The following is a 22,292-nucleotide window of genomic DNA, read 5'->3' as shown; positions in this document are numbered from 1 at the left end:
GATTGAGTGTACCACGGGGCGCTTTTCTGAGGCCGCTTCAGTACCGTCTTGCTCATTGGGAGAGTACAATCAAGAGTTTGGGAGATCCAGTTGGTATATGCCTGGTTTGCTAAGGCGGGATCATCCTGGATTTCTGGTAGTGAGCTGGCCAGTTTTGTGCACCACTTGTCTACCTCGAGACGCGCCCAGGCCCGCCTGAGTTTGGTGGTGGGAACCGGAGGAGAGGGTTTAAGTTTGGTCCAAGTAGTAGGCCGTATGCACTAACAGTAGTAGGCCGTATGCACTAACGGGCCGGGGTGCAAATGGTACACTACCAAGAGCTGTAACCCTGGCACTGAATGAACAGCATCCACCCTCTCCTCACACACCCAAGTTGCTGTTGCAAGAGGTACCAACTCGTCAATGCTGTTACTCCTTATGCAGCGACAGAATAGCTCATCGAGGCCCTGCAGCCCTTACTCGTGCTGTGTGCCCCTCTTGGCCAACCCAATCCTACCCACCTCTATGCATGCACCCCAGACATGGACAGCCCACCTCGCTGCTCCCCTTTCATCACTTTGAGAACATACAACAAGCCCGTCATTACCATTCTAGGTGCAGAGCTATCTGCCCCACCGACTTTGGTTTAAATGTACTTGTGGCCAAATACTTGAGAGGGCATGGGCGCCCTCTCCCTATGCCCACTAGGAGCTTGGCACGAGGAATCATACAGCTGTATACTGGTCCTGATAACGGGGTTGCTGGACAGTATGTGAATGCACGCAGGAGCAGCTAGGGGTGAAAACACATAGCAAAATGGCCAATGGGATAATGAGGACATAAGATGGAAGACCACATTAGTGGAATCAAATGCATTGCAAAAGTGCCTTAATGCAAGGGTCAGCTATCAGTCTACAGCCAAGCCAGCCAAGTATGCAGTATGCTCCAAACATCACTTCCAGGTACAAACAGCTCTTCATTTCCAGCCTTCAAGTTCGGCAAAAGAGAGATTGCTATTTGAAACTGACAGCCCCTTCCACCATTTGTTTTATTTGTATTTGTTTTATATCATGCAGATTTAACCCAAGTAGGTTTCAAAGAACTATACAATGAGAGTGACTTAGGCTTAAACACCTATGAAAATAATGTTCATAAAAATTCTCATTCATTGTGCGCAAAGGTCCCCATTTAAATCAGGGCACTCCATTTAATTTAGAATGGCAGACAAGTAGGCATCATTCACATGTTAAACTACTGCACCCCACAATATCGTCTGCCAACATATCATCTAGGTAACTATATACTAAGTAAAAAAAATAAATCTCACATTCCTGCCTAGTGCAAAACTTGATACGATGGCCTAATTGAACAAATCCAAAGAAAGACTCTATTTAAAGGAGCTACAGCACAAAACATGACTTGATTGAATTATTTCTTTAGACTTCATGAATTTGTTACCTCCTAGAATGGGGAACATGTTCTTCCTCGTTTGTGGACATCAAGGTGAACATAAATGCGTCTGCTTCTCTGTTCTCTCAACCTACTGATATGCACACTTGAAGCCCCATTACAGCTAGAGTGCCTGGTATACAAATCAGTGCTAACTTTCTTTTGATCTGTTTTTTCACAACACGCACATTCAAAAGGAGGATTTCCCTCCTTTGCATGGGGGCATTACCAGTCGATTTTACACATGGAGGACAATCCACAGGAGTACTCATTGTGGAACTCTGCAGAGAGCATTTGTCCTTTGGAGAAAGCCTTTTCCCTACTCATCCTTGAAAGGCACTTACTCGTCTTCTTTTCAGGCCTAACTTTCTGACAGTTTCACTAAAATGTCAATTATTATCCCACTCTCCAACCTTTGAATCGCCCTGTCTCAAAATAAAAATAAAGTACAAACGACCCTATCGGAATTTTTGTCCAAAGATTAGATTTTTGTACATGCACATTCCTTTTATATGAGCAACAACCTTTCTGGTTTAAGCCCTAACAGGTTTATCTTTTTCATTTTAAATCGATGCAACTTCTTGATGCGTGTCTCAATGTGCAAAAACGTACACCACGCTTTTTATTTCTTTGGACTTCAACCGGGCACATGCAAAGACTGTTGCACGTACAGCTGTCAGGATTCCTTATCCTCGGACATGCACTTCGGTAAAGCACTGGAGTACCAGCCATTTGCAGGCAGAGTGTCAACAATCACTGACACCACAAGGTAGGTAATTTTGGGTGAAAAACCGGCAGTGGCGCCCCCCATTAACAGACCTGGCAGGTAGTTTAAGGACAGATTGAATTGGGATGCATGATGGGAGCTCTCAACAATCCATTCTGTAAACTATAGCCTACCTACTCAGTGAGTGACTCACTGTTCGAGGCCTCTGGCCTGCACTAGTGTTGCACCGTCCTCCCACTCCCACATCACATTTGCACATTACTAGTAAGTGCCGATTTGAAATGAATTGTGTCAGTACCTGTGCGAGTGCAAGTCCGTGGCTCACTGTCGACAGGACAGGGAGTCTCTCACACCGTCCAAATAGGGTCCGGTCGGTGATTGGGAATGAACCGGAGTCGGAGGTGTTCTCTTTGAGCAGGCTCGGTGGCGGCGCGTTCGGACCGGTTAAGGATCTTTCTTTGTTCTTTGAATGACGACGCAGTCACGCACGCACTCTAGTCTCGTGACCACGACCCCAGACCACTACACTCGTGAGGGCGTAACGTAAGCACTGCAGGTGCGAGTTGCGCACTGCGCACAGGCAGCGCGCGCCGCGGGGGCTGTCCCAGGGCCGTCACGTCATGGTAGTGCTAAGATTGACGGCCCTGGGACCCAGTGCTGGCTGCCTGACTCTGCCTCTCTGGGATTTGATTTCGGAAAGTGAAAGTAACTAGCAGTAGCACTTGATAAACAACAACGGCGCTGGCCGGCCGCTGCCATTGCTAGAGTCGGAGCCGGGGAGGCCGCCAAATCCTGCCAGGGGGCCGCCAGTGCCACGAACGGATCCTCGTCGTGGCGGCCCCTGGGGTTTGGCGGCCCTGTGCAGGTGCACAGTTTGCACATGCCTAGGGCCGGCCCTGACAGAAGTTAGGAGTCCTAACTTTAGGACTCCTAAATGTCTTTTGTGAATACCAAAAGTCTTAAAGTTAGGATTGTTCTCAGTTTAGGAGTCCTAAAGTTAGGAGTCCTAACTTTACTACTCATAAACAGAGAAAAATCCTAACTTTAAGACTCTCGGTATTCACAGAAGGCATTTAGGAGTCCTAAAGTTAGGACTACTAACTTCTGTGAATACCGAAATGAGTAAGGGCCCTATGTATCAAGCAAAATTGCATTTGCAAACGCCGAAATTTGCAGAATTTCGGCGTTTGAGAATGCAATTTTGCCAAATGAAATGTATTAAGGCAAAATAAGGAACCGCAAAATTTGCGATTCCTTATTTTGCGATTCCATTAAAGGAAACGCAAATTCGCAAGCACCAAAAAAGTGCAATTTGGCCTTAAGAAATCGCAAATTACCACCAACTTCAAGTTGGTGGTAATTTGAGATTTCTTTAAAAAAAATGCACTTTTTTGCATTTTTCAAAGTGCAATGTGAAGCACATACATGCCTTTAGGGAATGTATGTGCACCACATGTGCACCCATGCTTAATTTCAGGGGTGCAACAGGGTGTCCTTTTGACACCACTGCACCCTTGAAATTGCATTCTCAATTTGCGATTCGCTAATTGCTAATCGCAAATTGAGAATGTCTTCCCAGTCATTCCTATGGGCCTCTAGGCCCACAGGAATGAATGGGGAGGTATTCCTTAAATGTGAATCGCAATTTGCGATTCACAATTAAGGAATATGTAGGATTCGCAAAATTTATTGCAAATCGTACATACATAGCATTTTCCGATTCTCAAATAGCGATTCGCAAAAAATCGCTCTTTGAGAATCGCAAAATTACTTTTTGATACATATGACCCTAAGTAACTACTGTGAATACCAAAATGAGTAACTGCCTTTTGTGAATACCAAAATGGTAGTAAGTTTAGGATTTTGTCTTAAGTTAGTTCTGTGAATCAGGCCCTGTGTTTATTGGCATCGATGGGTTCAAACTCCGATGCCTATGAAGGCACACGTCTCTGGTGCTGGTTTCGTAGAGTTGTATGGATATAAAGAGGTATTTTAAGGTGTAGGGCCCTAACAACCAGTAACTTTACACTTCACTTCCAGCAGCCCACGCTATGAAGTCTGGGAACTCCAAAGAAGCAAGGTACCAGGTAAAAGAGATTCCTCTGCTGGGAGCTCAAGTGTGTTCTACTTTGTAAAGTGATTTTGCTCCATTTTGCTTAGCTTAATTTGCACCATTGGCTGTACAACAAGGGGAGGTGTGCTGTTCTACAAATGAGCAGAAAAACAAGGCACCAGAACCTCTGCTGGGGCTTAAAGAAAGTTCAGCTTCGTGATTTGTGTATTTTTTTAATTTGCTTTGCCCCATTTTGCTGTCCTTCCGTTTGCACCCTTCATTATGTAGCTAGATGAAATCTGGTCATTTCCACTGTGAATAGAAACAAGGCACCATGAGTCATAGTTTCACCAGCAGGGGTCAGTATGTTCTATTTTGAAATCCGATGAGCCCCATTGGCTGTGTGTGCAACCAGTGGAAAGTGAGATGGAATTCCTTACAAAGACTAGGTTTCCAGCTTGTTTTTGTCAGGTCTGCATCTTTCTAAAACCCCTTACAGGGGTTTCCTCCTTCTCAGGGCAGGAAATGCAGCATCTAAACCTGTTATTTGTGTATTTTGGGTAGGATAGGAGAGACGTCCTATTTCAGGATGGTCATATAAGCCCTGCCCACTCTCCACGACCCGCCCCCTACAAGACGTACTCTGTTATTCATGGATTCAAATCACCACCCTCTCCCTGCCCGGCCACCTCTCTCACACAGTGAAAAATATTTAATGGTTGGCAAGATTTCACTGATGAAGCGTGATTTAATATTAATAGCCTTTTGCAGCATGCACAGCTGTCGGATATCACGGGGGTGATTACAGTTTTGATTGCCTTGTTAGATAACTTCTCCCATGTTGTCTGCCTGTCTTTAAATATTTCACCCATGGTTTTTCAGATATTAAGGTTGCCACGCGCCATGCAGCATTGGCTTTTAGGTCTTGCTTGGCTTGATAGCCAGCTGTCTGCACAGCTGCTGTTAACCATTCTTTAAAACATACACAGAATGGGTTAATTTTATTTGTCCATGGCTCTGCTCTTAGGAGAGGGCCTTTTCTTTCACATGTGCCATTGTTTAGAGGTGGTTTAATGCCAAAGAGCACAACTCTTTCAATTGTTGGCAATTTGTCAGCATCTTCCTCACTGTAATCAGCAATCATCAAATACACTTCTTTGAGAAGAGCTTACGACTAATTAATAAATAAATAATATAATAATATTTGCAATGTTGTGTTTTGTTATAAGTATTGTGTTGTGTTGTGGTGAAGTATTGTGTTGTGTTGTGTTGTGGTGTGGTGTGGTATGGCAGTGGTCTTCAACTCCGGTGCCCAACCCGGTGTAAAAAAAACAAAAAAAATCAGCCTCCACCCAGACTTTTTTTAACAAATTCTATTAAATTGGCAATGTTTAAATATGTCCAAACGTATTTAAACATTTCAGTCAAGTTATGTAATCCCATTTAACAATACATGATTGCCCGACATACTATTTTAGTCACCCAGGCCTAACAAAGAGTAAAAGTATTCACAGTGTGATTATCAGAAATACTCGAGGGGAGGTTTTGATGACTATAAGTCTCTTCTCTTAAGACACATGCTCCCAGGCAGGTTATAAATGACAAAATATGTTAGTGATGTCCCATTACCGAGTGGTTTTCTGCCTCTCCTTTTCTTGTTGCTTAAAACAAAGCACTCTTGTAAGTATGAAGCTTCTTTTGACCAGAGCCTGGCACCCCTCACTGGGATCACTGAAGACCCCCCAAGTTTGAAGACCTCTGCCCTAGGGTGAGCATGACATTCCAGTGAAATGTGAAATTGCCAGTATTCCATGGCGTCCACCCTGGAATGGAATACCGGAGATGTGTTTCATCTGTATGCCAACATAAGCTTCCTGGAACACCCAAATTACCCAAAATTGCAGTCAATTTAATTGGCTTTCTGGACTGGTTTTGACATCTAGGAAGCCATTTCAGGTATTCTGACCACCCTAAGACCAATCATAATGGCAGAATCCAATGAACAATTCGTTGGTTGTGGGCAAGCCAATCAGATTGTCTGAAATGGGCCTCACAGCATTCTGTGCATGGTGCTAGAGCCTCCTAGTAGGCAGCACTGTATACATGAAAAATACAACATAGGTAGAAGAAAGGCAGCCAGTTGTGCTGCTCCCCTCTGTGGCGTGGTCGCGGTGCATTCTATCAGCCCTTAATTTGCACAGGTCTTGTAAAAGTGGGTAACTTTCATGAACTACTAGGCAGCCATCCTGTGTGTCATTCTCTACACCCACACTACTCTAAACTGTTGTAAACATAAAGAAGAGCATATTTCCACAGTGACATTGGATCTACTGTGTTAATTGTTTTTAAAACAGACTGAGATTAAAAGATATTTCTGTTTGCAAAAGGACTCATGTTAAACACTTAAGTAATTCAAAGGTGGCACCCAAATGGGGCCTGTAACTTATATACATCGGCACATTTTTCATTTAAATCCAGTTGCAGCATTGCTTCACTACTGTGATTGAAAAGCAATTAAATCATACATGTGTAATATGAAAATACCAAAGAACATCCATTGGATATTAACGTGGGTCCTTCATGTATTGAAATATTTTAGTGCTATCAGTGATTGGCTGTACTTGTGAAACCATCTTTATGACATTATATTGCTAGCATTGCCATAGATAAAATAGCTTTTCCTATAGTGTTTAGAGTATAGTTTATATATGAGATAAAGTACCCCCTGTCATACATGATGAGGATATTGCAAGTCACCTAGGAGTTTCATCACCATATAGAGGAATGAGGCCGAACAGAACTCTAATTATAATATATGGTCACACCATCACCCTTCATACAAACTACTTAAATCCTTGGTGTCTTTCTCTTTCCTATTTATGTCAGACATAAAAAATTAAAACAGAGCCTGCACTGTGAAATTTAACACGCCAAAAAACAGCGTTTTTTGCCAAAAGATAGTGGGATCAGTTTCACGCAAGTCAACTTGACAAAATGCTAACAAGGAGAGATTCTGTCTTTTCTGTAATGACCTATACAGTGGAAAAAAATAAACATATTGCGATAGATATCTAGTTTCTGCTGAATGTTTTTCATTTTAGACAAACATCAGAAGGAAAAAAGCCAGTTCCTGTTTTCAGTGTTTAAATTGATGCAGGCTCTTGAAGCAGATATTTTAATGTCAGAACTCAACTATGAAAGCTTATTATTGTTGAACGGCTACACCACTTACTTATTACATGTGACTAGATGTGCCACAGTTCGCCTGCAATAAGAAAATAAGTGATGGACTGTGACACAGGGATTAGAGGATCCTTAAAATAGTTACAGCTCAGGCAAGAAAAACTGACCGGGAGGAGAGAGCTTGTTTCTTTAGGTCTAGGACGCAGCCTTAAGAATGCAAGGGAAAGTCTATGCCAGTGTATGATTTGGGATTAGGGATCTCTGTGACTAGTATTAAGAGCAGTGCTGTCCACAAATTAGTGTCAAAGAAGGGATTCAACTGCCCCATCCCACCCTAGGCACAGCAAACATAATTACCTAATTTGGGTCATTACATTTTTCGCTGATCTCAGCATTTCAAATTCAGTCCTACTTCTCCTTCTGATCCTTCAGTGTATCCCTGCAAACCTAAATTATTTTTCTAATGTCTATTCTATTTGTTGTCTTTACCACTCTCTGTTGGAGATTATGAATCTAGCTAATACTCTCTTTTACCTTCTGGCTTTTTTTGCAGGTGGATTGAAGCCATGAAAGAAGCGACTGTATTATAGCAGTTCCTGTCCCTGGTAGCTTAAAGACTATATAACATTTATATACATTCTCTAAATTCGCTTCCTGTTTTAAGCGGACAAACAGTGCACTGACAAACCTCTTGCTATGCAGTGGAACTTGAACCAACTCTGGATTTCTGCTGCTGCCCCTTTTATCATCATGTCACACATCCTACCCCTAACTACACATTTTTAAATGAGGACTTTTGCTTCTGCAGTATTCTGGATAACCCATCACCTGTTCATGTAAGTGTGAGTCCACAGCTCTAGCTCTATTTGTCTCCCAACTTAAAAGATCAGGAACATCAAAGAAAGTGATCAATGTTGACATGAATATGCTCAGCAGATATGTCTAATGATTCACATGGGCTAGAACTTTGCTTACTAGAAAGAAGAAACGTGAAAGGCAAACCAGAAACAGGAAGGAGGAGCAAAGCCAAGTTTACAGGAGACGAAGCCCCCATCTGAAATGAATGTCTTTGAAATCACTGACGGTCGACAGCGCAACCCCGGTGGCTGGAGGGCTGCAGTGTGAGCCACGGTGCTACAGCCCAGTTATAGGCATTTATATTGACACAAACCCTTTGCCCGTGTGCAGGATCATTTCCTCGGAACAGTTTGGATGTGCACTGGGCTTAGCACCTTCCAACTCAGGCTATGATAAACAATATACATTTTTCTGTTCGTAAGATCTTCTAGTCAGAATTAATTAAAGTGTTGAAGTATTGTTAATAACCCTTCCCTTTTCCTCCCAGAAAGCTATTACATGTATTTTATTTGTAAAAAAAAATATTTATAGAAAGTGCCAATTGACAGCTGTCAATAGAAGTTGTTCGTACAGCGACAGCGGGGGTCATGGAAGCATCCAAACACTGCATCGCCAACAGCTCTCACTGGTGAGAGGATGGCCTGGTCCCCATTTCCAGTTTAATGTTTTACTCCTCTGATGAGCCTGCCACCAATGACCAGGAGCACTGAGGTGGTGCATTCTATGAAGCCAATTCAGAACTGTGCTGTGGCAACCAACTCCTTCCAACAAACAACTACTTCTCAGTCCCAAAGCTTCACTACTAACTTCGAGGTGGAAATCCATTGTCCAGCGCACAAGTTGGAGGCTCTACAACCCATCAGCATATTGTTTTTGTAAACCCGCACTACTCCCTGCTTTCATATTCTTCCGACAGCATGTGGAACTTGGACAATCACTTGTCCCCATTTTGAAAGAGGAATTTCCAATTTAATTGCAGGATCTTTCTGCTGCTGAGGGTCATGTTATTCCCTTTTGGTAAACAGATGTTTTTTTTTTTTTTTTAGAAGAACTGCACTTTAAGTGAAACAGTCTGCATTGATGTGGCTGTCCAGGTGGATTGTTTGGTCTCGATTCCTCCTCGCTAAGTCTTTCTTTTGACTGCACCGGGTTCCTTTACTGGCTGTACCTCATCCCTCACAATGCAGAATTGGGTAGCATGTTCAAATGACGCTTCCTCTATTGACTGCTTACTTGACATAGGGAAAAATCCTCATTTTATGATATGTATAATCCTCCCACTCTAAAGGATGTTTATTGATTAAAAATGGGAGAACATCCAGGACTTGGTTTATTCATTTGGAAATTTGAGCATGCATACAAGTTCCAGGAAACTTTAATCAAAGAAGCAACAGCATGATATTTGGTTCTTCTGGTCTGTGGGGAGAAAGTAGAGCAAACTGAACTCTGCGCACATTATGGAATTGTGGTGCTTTAGCATCACTAGGAAAGAATGATTGCATTACTATTTTTTTTAAAGTAGGCTATAGGCAGGATCTCAGTGGAGCATTCATGTATCTTTGCTCTGCCAAAGAGTTCTTCAATTGCTGTGCATACACTGCACAGTGCCCACATGTGTACGCTTGGTGTAGTCTTCTTTTATGAAAATTGGTGCTTAATCTATTTTAAAACAGGAACCACTGGTTCACCAACATAGGAATTGAATACATTCTGCAATGCGAGTCCCTTTTCTATGTACTTGGCTGTTGGAATTGTCAGTGCTGCTGCAGATTGGGTGTAAAATGGATTGTATTTCCTGGGTTCACTGCCCCTCCCCCACTCATATTCCTGGTGTTCCACCACCTGGTGTTCTAAGGTCTTTACACTCTTTTTATTTCCCCGCCCACAGGCCAAACCCCACAGTTAATGTCCCCAGTGGTTATTTTCTTTATCTCCCTACTGACACCCTCATCTGTCCTCAGAGGCTCCTGTCCCCAGGTGATGTATATTGTCTATTACTTGATTCGGCAGACTAAGTGAGGCTCTTAAAGGCACCCCTAGGGCACTGGAAAAAGTGCAATACCCCCGGGGCACTCTCAATCAACCTGAGTCCACCTGTATAAAGGTAGGTTGGTTATTAGTTTTATTGACCACAAAGGCTGTCCACTGTCTAAAGATGCAAATGGTGTGCCATGAATTTGCTCTTCTTCATCCCCAGTACACTTTCCTAGGTAAATGCCATAGGAATCTAACGTGTCACTGATGACTGGCAAGTGAATGTACAACTATTGTCAATGTAACAGATTCTTTGTTGTGAATAGAAATGTTTGTTACTAACACCACAGGGGAAGGCCTGTAGCTGTTGTAGCATCTAGACTTGCTGGAATGAGTATATTCAGCTTGTGATCTCCTGGTGGCAAGTGGCCCTATTAGGGTGCCAGGTCAAGAAGTCGTTTTAGGTCTACGTGGATGTTAACAAGAGGACACCATTCGGAAAATGGTTCAGTGACTTTGTACTGGAGTTGGTTGAATGTTCTGAATGGAAACGCTGTAATTGCCACCTGCACATGTTAAGCTGTTCATAGTTTTATTAAACTTTCTGTTTTATTTACCAGGTTTCTTCAGATCTTTTCTCATGGCAAATGAGAAATCACTGCTGGGTGTTGGTTTTCGTTGTCATACAATATGAATACGTTTTAACATAACATAGCGTGTATTTGTAAAGGCATGTTGGCGCTGAATAACAGATGTTTATGTTACTAATTATCTGTAAATTATTTTCTATGCACTAATTCTATATTTAGCATACTTAGGTAAATTGGGCAGAACATTTTCCATAATCCCTCTAGATTGGCGAGTAGGCATGCAAGGCCTGTAACATTAGGCTGTGGTGATATGTTATGTTATACAGGTTTTTATAGTGCGCTCAAATACTCTAGAGTGTCCTGGCGCGTGCGCAAACAGTGAGAGAGTGGGCAGAAAATTACTTAACCATTTTGAAGAGATAAGGTTTTTTAAAAAGACCGAAGTCCTGTGTATGCTGTAGCTCCACAGGAAGAGCGTTCCAGGCAGCAGCTGCTTTCACAGAGATGGACTGGCCACCTAAACACGCCCTACAAAACCGAGGGATGTCCAGCCGGGACTGAGTGGCAGATCGAATAGGTCGGTTTGGCGTATACACGACAAAGCGTCTGATATTGCTAATTTACTTGCACTCTGGAGTGTAAGCATACTAGTCCTACCCCAATCCCAACTTTATGTGACCTTATGCAAACAGTTATATGGTACGAGTATTTCATTTTTACATTAGCAGGGGTAGTTTGCTTCAAGATGTACATATGAAGTATCACTACATTTCAAGAAGTCACACAAATTTAGAGGAAATTATTTTGCAAATCAGACTGTAATAATTTAGAATTAGATTTAGATTTGGCACTAGCTTTTATACACTAACAGCCAGATGTACAAAGAGTGATGATGGTAAAAGATGTTGCAAATTTTGCATCAACTTTTACCAAATCCATTCTGTTTTGCAAACCAACATATTTATAAATTGTATTAATTCATTAGACAGGTATACCATGGATCCAGTGACACAGTGTGCACGGGAGCCACGTCTGGGCATACCCGTCCGTCCAAATTAGGGAGACCCAGTAAAGTAAACAAAAAGTTATTTAAACTCTACCACTAGTATTCACTCGTGGCCACATCCCAATCCATATTTTTCTGCACACCTTGCCACCTAAGTTTGGACCCAGCCATATGCAAATCAGTCTTAATGCTGCTCCAATGGGAACAGCCCAGCCATACTGCCAGGCCAAGTTCGCCCTGAACCAGCACACAAGCAACCCAGGACTGGTTTCAACCTAGTTAGGGCTCATTAGCAAGGTATAGCTTGGTTGCCGTGACACAGAGTGCACGGCATCCATGTCTGGGTATACCCATCCCACTGAGGGTGATACAGTAAAGTATACAAACAGTGATGGATGGAATGCTTGAATTAATCTCAGCCACTGGTAATTCCAGGGGCCAAAATCCAATCCATTGTTATTTTGCACACCATGCCACCTCAGTTTGGACCCAGCCATATGGAAATCAGTGGTGACCCTGCTCCAATGGGAACAGTCAGCCCTAACTGCCATGTCAGGTCCTCCCTGAATTGGAACACAAGCATGCCACCCCTCTGCTCGTTATATGAAAAGCCATGCACGTGGCAGTATCTGGCATGTGTCATGGTATAACTGTTGCCATTTAATATGTGAATGAGGAATGTGGGACATTGGTCTAAGTGGCTAAGGGCCAAGACACATTTCTAGAATAACCAATAAAATTATTTACATTTACATTTAATGTATGTATAGCTATCTCAAGTGCATACTTTGAAAACCTGCCATGGATCCAGTCCTTATGCAGACACCCTGATGTGACGTCTACCATGCAGTTAGAAGGTCCAAGGATTTCTGTGCATTCCGTGACACCCTGGAGTGGGGTCATTCACAGTGTTTTTTCAGCAATCGACTTTCTATGGAGACCTCCCAAGTGGGAACTTGTGTCTGTCTGCACTAGGCTAGGAATGGAAGGAGACAGCATTACTCTACAGCAAGCATAATGTACAATTCCTTTCCTTTGTTTGTCTGCAGCGCTGTAAATTGTCTGCTTCATGGAGCTACGAGAGACAAATTTGCTTAAGAATTCTGATCAGTGCAAACACTGAAATTGTTCCTGATGTTTTAACCAGAGTGATTTTACCACAAAGTGTGAAACATGATATTTTAAGCAGTTAACTGAAACTCTGTACATAAAAGGTTGGTAAAGCACTGGGGATCCAGCGCCCCAGTGGAAAGAAACGAAAGTGAAAGTCTTTCGACCCTCACTTTATATTCATAATGTGCTACAAAAATGCATGATATGACGGGATGCTTCCTACGTCACCCATTACCCAAAGCGAACCAATTCAACCCATTAAAACACAAGATATTGAACAAGTAGTTCTGTCTCAGGGAAACTTAATGACACCACCTTGACTGGGGGCCTTGAGAATCTCAAATTCTAAAGAGCGCCTATGCTCTGAAGGCACTACTGCCACCTTCCCACGTGCCTGCATACCCTCTTAGGGCATTAATGCGCTATACAAATCAATATAACATCGCAATGGAGCATAGGGAGGGAAAGTGTTCGGTGCATAACACCAAGTCCTAAAGCCAATGGGCCGATTGGTGTTGAATGGAAACAGTTGGAAAGACTCTGAACATTAAGTGAAGATGCAAGATCCTGTGTTTGGGCTTGAGCAGGAGGGTAGGAGATACACAGTGAGCTCAGGCCGCACTCCGTCTGTGGGCAAGCCTCTATCCGATGAACAGACATCAAGGAACAGAACAAGCCTCCTTTTGTTTAAAAGAAAGAAACACTCCAACTTCTACAGGGCACATGACAGAAGAACACAGCTACAACATATAAACAAAGAGAAAGCTGAGAGACAACACTCAATCCTCCCTGCAACATGGCACACGGGGGTGCAGATACCATTGCATACAAACAGAGAGGTGGGGAAAAAGCAAAGGTGCATGGAGAGAGCATGGAGGGCTGGGTCTCTGCTTGTCTCTGAGAGCCAAAGGGCGAGAGGAGACATCACAAGATTGTGCATGAAAACGACACAGCAAACTTCACGTGAACATGTGATAAAGACTGTCTCAAGTTCAAATCAGGATACTTCTTGAATGCTTGTGTTTCACTTTCAGTTCATTGCATTATATCTCTGCACTGACGTCTGTTACAAGTTTCTAAACACAAACTTTCACCTTTCCAAATGCTTTGATGACAAAGCCACGACTGAGCTGGGGGGTGCCACATTTCCCAGGCACTGTCCCGAATATTGCAGCTGCATGTGGAGAAACTGTGTTGTTTCTTATACACAAATTAGGTTTTTATACAGCATATGTCCATCAGTGAATTCCCCGAAGGTGCCCTTAGATTTGACCCTCATTCATAATGAGGCACAGTGTAAGGAAAGGGATTTGTACAGGGTCACACAATTCGAAGGAATGGGAAAGTTGGCATTTGGACCTCGGTTACGGATTACACAGTTCATCCACTGGATGGAAATATCTCCTCCTTTATTCCGGTAACCACCAAAGGACACTGGTTTGTGTTCAATTATTTCATGTCCTAGATTAGTACACTAGGCTCAGTAAATATAAGACGCACACGTTAATTCCATATGGAACCATATATCAATGCTACGATATACCTACTTTCTGGGGAAAAAATAGAAGTAAAGGAAGTCAGGTCACTATTTTTATGTTACTTTCTCAGCTTTCCTTCACTCATAGCAAAGAAATGGAAAGTATGGGGGTGGGTTAAACAACTCAATAATGCCGTATCCATTGACTGGCATAACAAAGCGAGCCCCGGCTCCTGCAGAGGTTGCTGTCCCAGTGCAAATCTTTACCGAGGAGGATGTGAGCTCATCTTGGCGCAGACACACATAGCAGAAAGGAACAGTATTGAGTTTCATGCACTCATCTGCTAGGCATCTAGTGGTATTTGTGTTCGTAAAACTGACCTATGGAAGAAAAAGAGCAGTCCCCAGCTCTCTTGCGGCTCGCCAGTCCCTAAGGAACAAGGGCCGAGCCAGAGCCAGAAATTGCCTTGAGCCTGACATTGCTGCCCATCTCTACTTTTCCGAACCGATGTACCAAGATGAGAAACTGCATTCTTGATACCGACCGCAGGTGACCACATTACATTAGCCTCCCTCTTGAAATTCCTGCATGAGCCTGACGTTAACCCCTTGCATGCTGATGACGGCCCCCAGCCGTCATGCACTACGGCGCTCGTGTGCTGATGACGGCTGGGGGCCATCATAAACCCGCCCACTTGCGACTTTACCGCACAGGCGCAGAATCGCGGCCGCATTCAAGGGGTTAAAAACAATCACACAGCCTTACCTTTACCTTCTTTCGTCCTAACAGTAGGCACAAATTTAATTAGCCCTTGCTTAACATTTCCTGCCATCTTCCGTAGCGTTGGTCAATACAGACCCGAGGCCAGTGGGTGCCATGTTTTGCTTCTGCCGACAGATTCTCCATTAGGACCCTGGGACTGCGGCTCCCTGATAATCACTGCCATTCTATTCTATGGCAGGATCCATTGTAGGTCAGTGACGCTTTCATCGCCATAGTTTTGGGCGTTGAAGTCTACATCCCTGCGTGAGAGCAGCCATCCGTCATTCCTCGGCATTGATCCCACATTCCCATTCGTCACACGTAGGAGTGGATGCTAGCATGTGTGATCTGGTGCCTTGTTCTCGGTAATGGTAAGTGTTAGAATGCTAATCTACTGTTATATATAATGTTCTGAGACCCCTCGCCACCCTAACCTCTTGCCACGCAATCGTGCCTCAAGAGGGCACCTGGGGTGGAGCGGACTCGCGTTTGGACGTAGCAGAGCGGGGGCCGCACAACAGGAGCGGACCCCTGGGAAACCACACCTGATTAGCGGTGAGTTCGGGGGCTCCCCTATCCGCTTCTCCGGTGGGTACCCGCAGCTGAAGCGAACAGTTATACCGAAGGCACAGCCCTGAACATTAGATCTGCACCCAATGAGATCCAGGCATATGGGAGCCTCTTTCCGCTTGTGTGGCCGACTACAGCGAGTGGATAGTAACCGCGGAAGCAGCGGACATGCCGGACAAGTTTTTCAGGAACCCAGAGGCACTTGTTGCCCAACGCAGAGGTGAGCGGATCCCCTCCCCCCCAGCGTGAGGCAAAATGGTGGCTCCTACCGCGCTGGCCTGCCGTGAGGGGAGATGCGTCCAAGTGGGCTTATAGGGACTGCGCTACTCCTGATCGCCTGTGGAGGCCTGGGAGATCTTGTGACCTTTTAAGAGCAAAGGGAGACTGGCCCATCCTTCCCTGTAAAGTACTATAGTACCTGGCACATGTATGTGTGGAGAGGGGTCCCTGGGGACACTATTTACTCGAAGCTGAGGCTAATGGGTGCCTGCCCCTAACATCGCCCCCAGTGGTGACTTTTTTTTCCCAAGTTGAACTTTTCCTTACATAACCCTACCAGGACTGTGCCTGACCTCACAATGGCGTCTGGATTTCATTCGGACCATGGTTTCAAACACCCCCCGAGCTAATCTGACACTCTCTGAGTACACCTGATCACTATCCTGACAGCGGAGTCCGAGCATCATGTCCGACGCCGGGTGGAGCTTCTCTGTTCAGCTATTGAGATTGGCCTGGTTCATCCCCTTGACCGTCACATACCAAGCCTGACTTTGGGCACAGTTTCTCCCCGTCTTGCCCATCCCCACCTCATTGAATTTCTGTAACTCTGCTTTTCCCTTGTCTCTTATGTTTTGATTGCGCTTGAACAAATGTAACATGTTTGCCTGGATCTCTGATCCTCATGTAAAGCGCTCGGATACCTCCGGGTCTAGCCAGCGCTATATAAAACTCAAATAAATAAATAAAAATGACCTCTTCCACTGTTATACCCCTGGGCTTAGCTGAACATCGCTGACCCCCTTAGAAGTGGACCTGCTGCATTTGTGCCTCTCTTATTTCAAGTTTTACTTAATCTTTCCCCCCTCAGAGTTAGCTATTTAATCATGTTGTGTTTCTTTCTGTATTTTGTTTCCCAGCATACTTTGAGCTGTGCAGGTATTTAAGAGGGGCTTTGATTGAGAGCTCCGACACTGACACTGAAGTCAAAGCAAAGGGCCGGCCAGTGGATTGGCCTCTCTGCAGATGCTCATGTATTCCAGTTGTAATTGCAATTGTGTGAAATTGTGTGTGAAGGGGGTGCACAGGTGGCAAAATATTTACAGAGCAAAAAGTAAGTAAATAAATTGCTTAAATGTGAGTGAGTGCAGTGTATGTTTGATGCAAGGAAGTGCAATCGGGGAAGAGTGAAAATAGGGTGCTGAAGAAGAAAGAGAGGTGGTTGAAGATGTGCAGATGGATAATATGTGCAGAGAAAAAGGACATATATATCTAAAAAAGTGCATATAAATGAAAGCCAAAACTCCTTCCACAGGCATAAATACTATTGAAACATTTTTAAGGTTAATTATATATAACAAATCCTTGTTGTTACTCATTTATGTCAAACAGCCAACAACCATTGGCGAAAACAATCATACTAACAGGCTTTAGGTGCAAGTCAGTTGTTGTGTTATATATCTGAATGCAATTAAATCTCAGAGTGAAACCAAAATACTGGTTGGGTTGCACACTATGGGAATCACAGACATTTGTTTTACATGTTACATTTTAGATAGTCAACACATTTTACACCCCACCTGCCTTCACATAGTTATATATGAATGATTGCAATCAGCAGCTGTGGGTCCTTCACGAAACTTGGGTAGAGAAATTTCTTCCAAAGTAGATGCCGCATGCAGTGCAAACACTGGGCAAGCAAACACTTTAATAGGCTAAAGATGTTGCATTGTACAATTTGCACATTACAGTAACTGTTGAACATATTAATGGAGAAAGATATAGGGCAGTTTTGTATGTGTTTATATTTCGAAAATATACGTTCCCACTGCTTTTTAAGCCTTGCTTTATCATAACTAAAAACAACTTGTTGACACCCCCACCCACTCTGCCGGACACACGCTCGACCCTATCTTCACCTCCAGCAAACACATCTCCTTTGATCACACCACAGCCCTCCATTGGACGGACCACAGCTGCATTCACTTCAGCTACAAAAAGACTTCGACCCACAACCCCCCACAACATATTCCTCGAAGAAACTGGAACAAAATCACCACCGACCAACTCTTCACATCGCTTAACCAAAACCCTCCTGCCATCATCGGACCCAAACCAAGCTGCCACCAAACTCACACAATGGATCACCCACAGCGCTGACGAATTAGCACCCTTGAAAAACCACCAGATCAAACAAGGTAGCAAAAAGGCCCCCTGGTTCAACGATGACCTTAAGAAATCCAAGAAGTTATGTCGTACTCTCGAGAAAACCTGGAGAAAAAACCCAACGACTGACAACCTGACCACCTTCAATGACGCCACCCGCAAACACCACCAATTGATCCGATCCACCAAGAAATCAGCATTCAAGGATCGACTCGACAACAACGCCCACAACAGCAAAGAACTATTCAACATCGTCAAAGAATTTACCAACCCCACCGCCGGCACAAACGACATCACTCCCTCCGAAGACTCTTTATCCTCTTTCTTCCACAACAAAATCGCTGACATATATAACAGCTTTGAAAACCATTCCGAAGAACAGTCCACTCCACCCACCTCCGAACCAAAACAACACTCTCACAACCTCTGCGCCTGGAACCCAATCACTACTGAAGACACCATCCGCCTGATGAACTCCATCCACTCAGGATCGCCAACCGACCCATGTCTCCACCACATTTTCAACAAAGCAGACTCCATCATCGCACCCCATCTCCGCGATGTCATCAACTGCTCCTTCAACTCCGCTACCTTCCCAGATAACTGGAAACATGCCGAACTCAGCGCCCTTCTGAAGAAACCCACAGCAGACCCCTCTGAACTTAAGAACTACCGCCCCATCTCACTCCATCCATTCCCTGCCAAAGTCATTGAGAAAGCCGTCAATAGTCAGCTCGCCGCCTTCCTCGAATCCAACAATTCCCTCGACCCCTCACAGTCCGGCTACCGAGCCAAAAACAGCACCGAAACCGCCCTCATCGCAGCTACAGACGACATCCGAACGCTACTGGACAACGGAGAAACAGTTGCCCTCATCCTACTTGACCTCTCCGCTGCCTTCGACACAGTCTGTCATAGCACCCTCATACAACGCCGGTATACAAGGAAAAGCTTTGGACTGGATCATCTCGTTCCTCGCCGGAAGAACCCAAAGAGTCCGCCTCCCCCCTTTTAGATCAGAGGCCACCGAAGTCATCTGCGGCGTACCACAAGGATCATCACTCAGTCCCAACCTCTTCAACGTTTACATGAGTCCCCTCGCTTCCATCGCGCGACAACACAACCTCAACATCATCTCCTACGCAGACGACACCCAGCTGATCCTCTCCCTCACCAAAGACCCAAACACCGCCAAAACCAATCTACACGAAGGAATGAAAGAAGTAGCCGAATGGATGAAGAACAGCCGTTTAAAACTAAACTCGGACATAACGGAAGTCCTCATCTTAGGATCATCCCCTTCTGCCTGGGACGACTCATGGTGGCCACCGGCCCTGGGTACAGCACCCATACCCACAGACCACGCACGTAACCTGAGCTTCATCCTAGACTCCTCCCTCTCGATGACCAGACAAGTCAACGCCGTCTCATCTTCATGCTTCAACGTCCTTCGCATGCTCAAAAAAATCTTCCGTTGGATCCCCACCGAAACAAGAAAGACAGTCACCCACGCACTGGTCACTAGCCGACTGGATTATGGAAACACCCTCTATGCCGGAACCACAGCCAAACTACAGAAAAAACTCCAACGCATCCAAAACGCCTAGGCCAGACTCATATTGGACATCCCCTGTCAAGCTTACATTTCCGGCCACCTGAAAGACCTCCACTGGCTCCCAGTCAACAAGAGAATAACGTTCCGTCTCCTCACCCACGCACACAAGGCCCTCTACGACATAGGACCCGAATGCCTCAACACACGACTGTCCTTCTACATACCCACCCGCCAACTACGATCATCCAATCAAGCCCTCGCCGCAATACCGCGCATCCATAGATCCACCATTGGAGGAAGATCCTTCTCCTACTTAGCGGCCAAAACCTGGAATTCTCTCCCCTCTCACCTCCGCCTCACACAGAACCACCTCTCCTTCAGAAAACAGCTAAAAACCTGGCTATTCGATAACTAATACACTCACCCTCCCTCAAGCGCCTTGAGACCCTCTGGGTGAGTAGTGCGCTATAAAAATTCCTGAACTTGAACTTGAACTTAAAATGCATCATTTGCCATTTTGCAATCTTTAAAAAAAAAAAATTCCCTGGAGGAGGATTGTTAGAAATGGGATCCCTGGCTGGCCAGGGCTTGCGCCAAAGTCAGTCAGAGACCACCACTCCTAAGTCAGGGCAAGGGAGTTACACGCTAAGATAGCCCCTGCTCACCCTCTAGGTAACGTGGCGCGAGCAGCAAGGCTAAACTTGGAGGCGATATGAGTTAAGTATTTGCGCACGCACCCCAGCAACAACACCCAAGGCCCACCACAAAGGAAACTCCACACAAGTTTATATAAAAATAGCCTTTGTATTACACCAAAACACATTAGATAAAACACACACTTTACAATGTGCCAACAGGCACGGGCAGAATTTACAGGGGATAATATGTACAGGGGACAGGGCCACATGGACCACTGTCAGGAATCAGCACTTTTAGAACTTAGAATACAATACTTGTAGCACAAAAATAGAACTTGTAACGCACAACCAGCCACTACTGGTACCAGGTGAGCACCACCTATGCAATCCTCACTATCCTAGGAGATCACACAAGGGACCTGGGCCTCGCTAGTACCACCTGTACTAGCAAGAAGGAAACCACCTAAGTATCGCTATACCTGTAGGGGTCTAAGGAAGGAAACACATGATGCATCACAATACATTCAGAGGTGTAAAAGCAACAACACACATGATGAATAAACTACCCATTCAGAGGAGTAAAGGTAAAGCACATGAAGCATAGCATACTATCAGAGGTGCAAGGAAAAGCAACACAATAGCGCAAAATCCACATTCGCCACCACCTGTGGCAGTCCCTGTGTCCCAATGTCAGGGCCTAAACGTGGCAGCTGCCCACAAAGTGCTGGGCAGCTGTGATGAAGATGCGGGCAACGTTGGAGCCTCACAGGCTCAAGAACCACCACTGTGGCACTGCTGAGCCTCTCTGGGCTCGTGGATAAATGCGGACAATGAGCCTCTCTGGCTCGTAAATGACTCGTGGTGCCCTCAAGAGCCTCTCCTTAGGCTCCGAACACAAAATGGGGGCGGGGAGCCTCTCAGGGCTCGAGTTAAACTTGTGCCCAGCCGTTGGAGTCCCCCTCTCTGGGACTCGGAATCAGGAACTGCCCCCAGAACCCTCTCAGGGCTAGAAAACAAATATGCGTCCAGAGCCTCTCCGGGCTCAAAGAAGGTATGCCCTGAAGCGGTGGAGCGGCCCTCTGCCAACTGGGGCCGCTCTGAGAACAAGGAGAATGCCCCCGGAGTCAAGACTCCCACACTCACCGGGTCTCCTGCGGCGGGTGGCTGCTTCCCTGCTCCCGGAACACAGGAGAGCTCCCGCACCTCGGGGCTCTCCTTCTCAGTCGGGGACCGGCTTCCTCCTTCCTCTGTGGGCGGCGGGGCTCTCCTCTCCGCAACGGAGCCCCGCCTGCACCTTTGTGCCGCCTCTCCTCGCTGCTGGGCTCTTCTCTCCCGGCGGCGAGGCGGGACTTCCGGTTGCTTCTCCCGGGGCCGCGCTGTGATTGGCCAGCCGGCAGGAACACTTCCGGGTCGTCGCGGGCAGCGCGGCGGCCCGTCTCCGGCACTTCTATGCAGGGGGGTGAGTTTACCGAGGAGTGGGCTCCCTCGAGGTAAACTCCAAATATAGCGGCAAGGTCCCTGGCAGGATGGGCACCTGCCAGGCAACAAAATACTCGAAAAAAGCGAGGTGGCACTCGCTTGGGGCGGACAATGCCGGGTGGGCACCGGCCTCTGCAGACAAAGCGCTCCCAGCGCTAGAGGGGTGACCACAGCGCTCCCAAGCGCTACAAGGCAAAAAGGAAGCGCTCCTAGCACTATAACTCGAATAAAAGCGCTTCCAGGCGCTAGAAGCACAGAAGTCCAGAACAAGTCCTTGTAGGCAGGCAGGGGGGGCAAGACTGGGCCCAGAGCCAGCACAGTGGGTCTCCAGGCAGGGAGACACTCCAAGTGGCGGTCCTCTGGCCCAGCGACAGCAGCAACAGCCCCCTCAGGATCCTGGAAGAGAGACAACATCTGTGGGGACACAGCCCCATTTTTATACACCACATTCCTTTGTCTAAGGGTGCAGGGTGGGGGAGAAACCAGTCGCAGCTGG

The 22,292-nt window shown here is 45.6% G+C and overlaps 1 protein-coding gene across 1 annotated transcript in view; it reads left to right on the top strand.

The window, feature by feature from the left end:
* Positions 1 to 8,092, top strand: part of FGD5 (FYVE, RhoGEF and PH domain containing 5) — a 473,217-nt gene extending 465,125 nt beyond the window's left edge. The window contains exons 22-23 of the mRNA XM_086939254.1: positions 4,196 to 4,242; positions 7,945 to 8,092. Coding sequence (XP_086795380.1) covers positions 4,196 to 4,242; positions 7,945 to 7,961 — 64 coding nt within the window. The 3' untranslated portion in view covers positions 7,962 to 8,092. The remainder of the gene's footprint in view (positions 1 to 4,195; positions 4,243 to 7,944) is intronic.
* The last annotated feature ends 14,200 nt before the right edge of the window (positions 8,093 to 22,292 follow it).

The sequence above is a fragment of the Lissotriton vulgaris genome, chromosome 9 (assembly GCF_964263255.1).
Source record: "Lissotriton vulgaris chromosome 9, aLisVul1.2, whole genome shotgun sequence".
Lineage (NCBI taxonomy): Eukaryota > Metazoa > Chordata > Amphibia > Caudata > Salamandridae > Lissotriton > Lissotriton vulgaris.
Note: the sequence above shows the minus strand (reverse complement) of the source record. Positions and strands in the feature narration are given on the sequence as shown.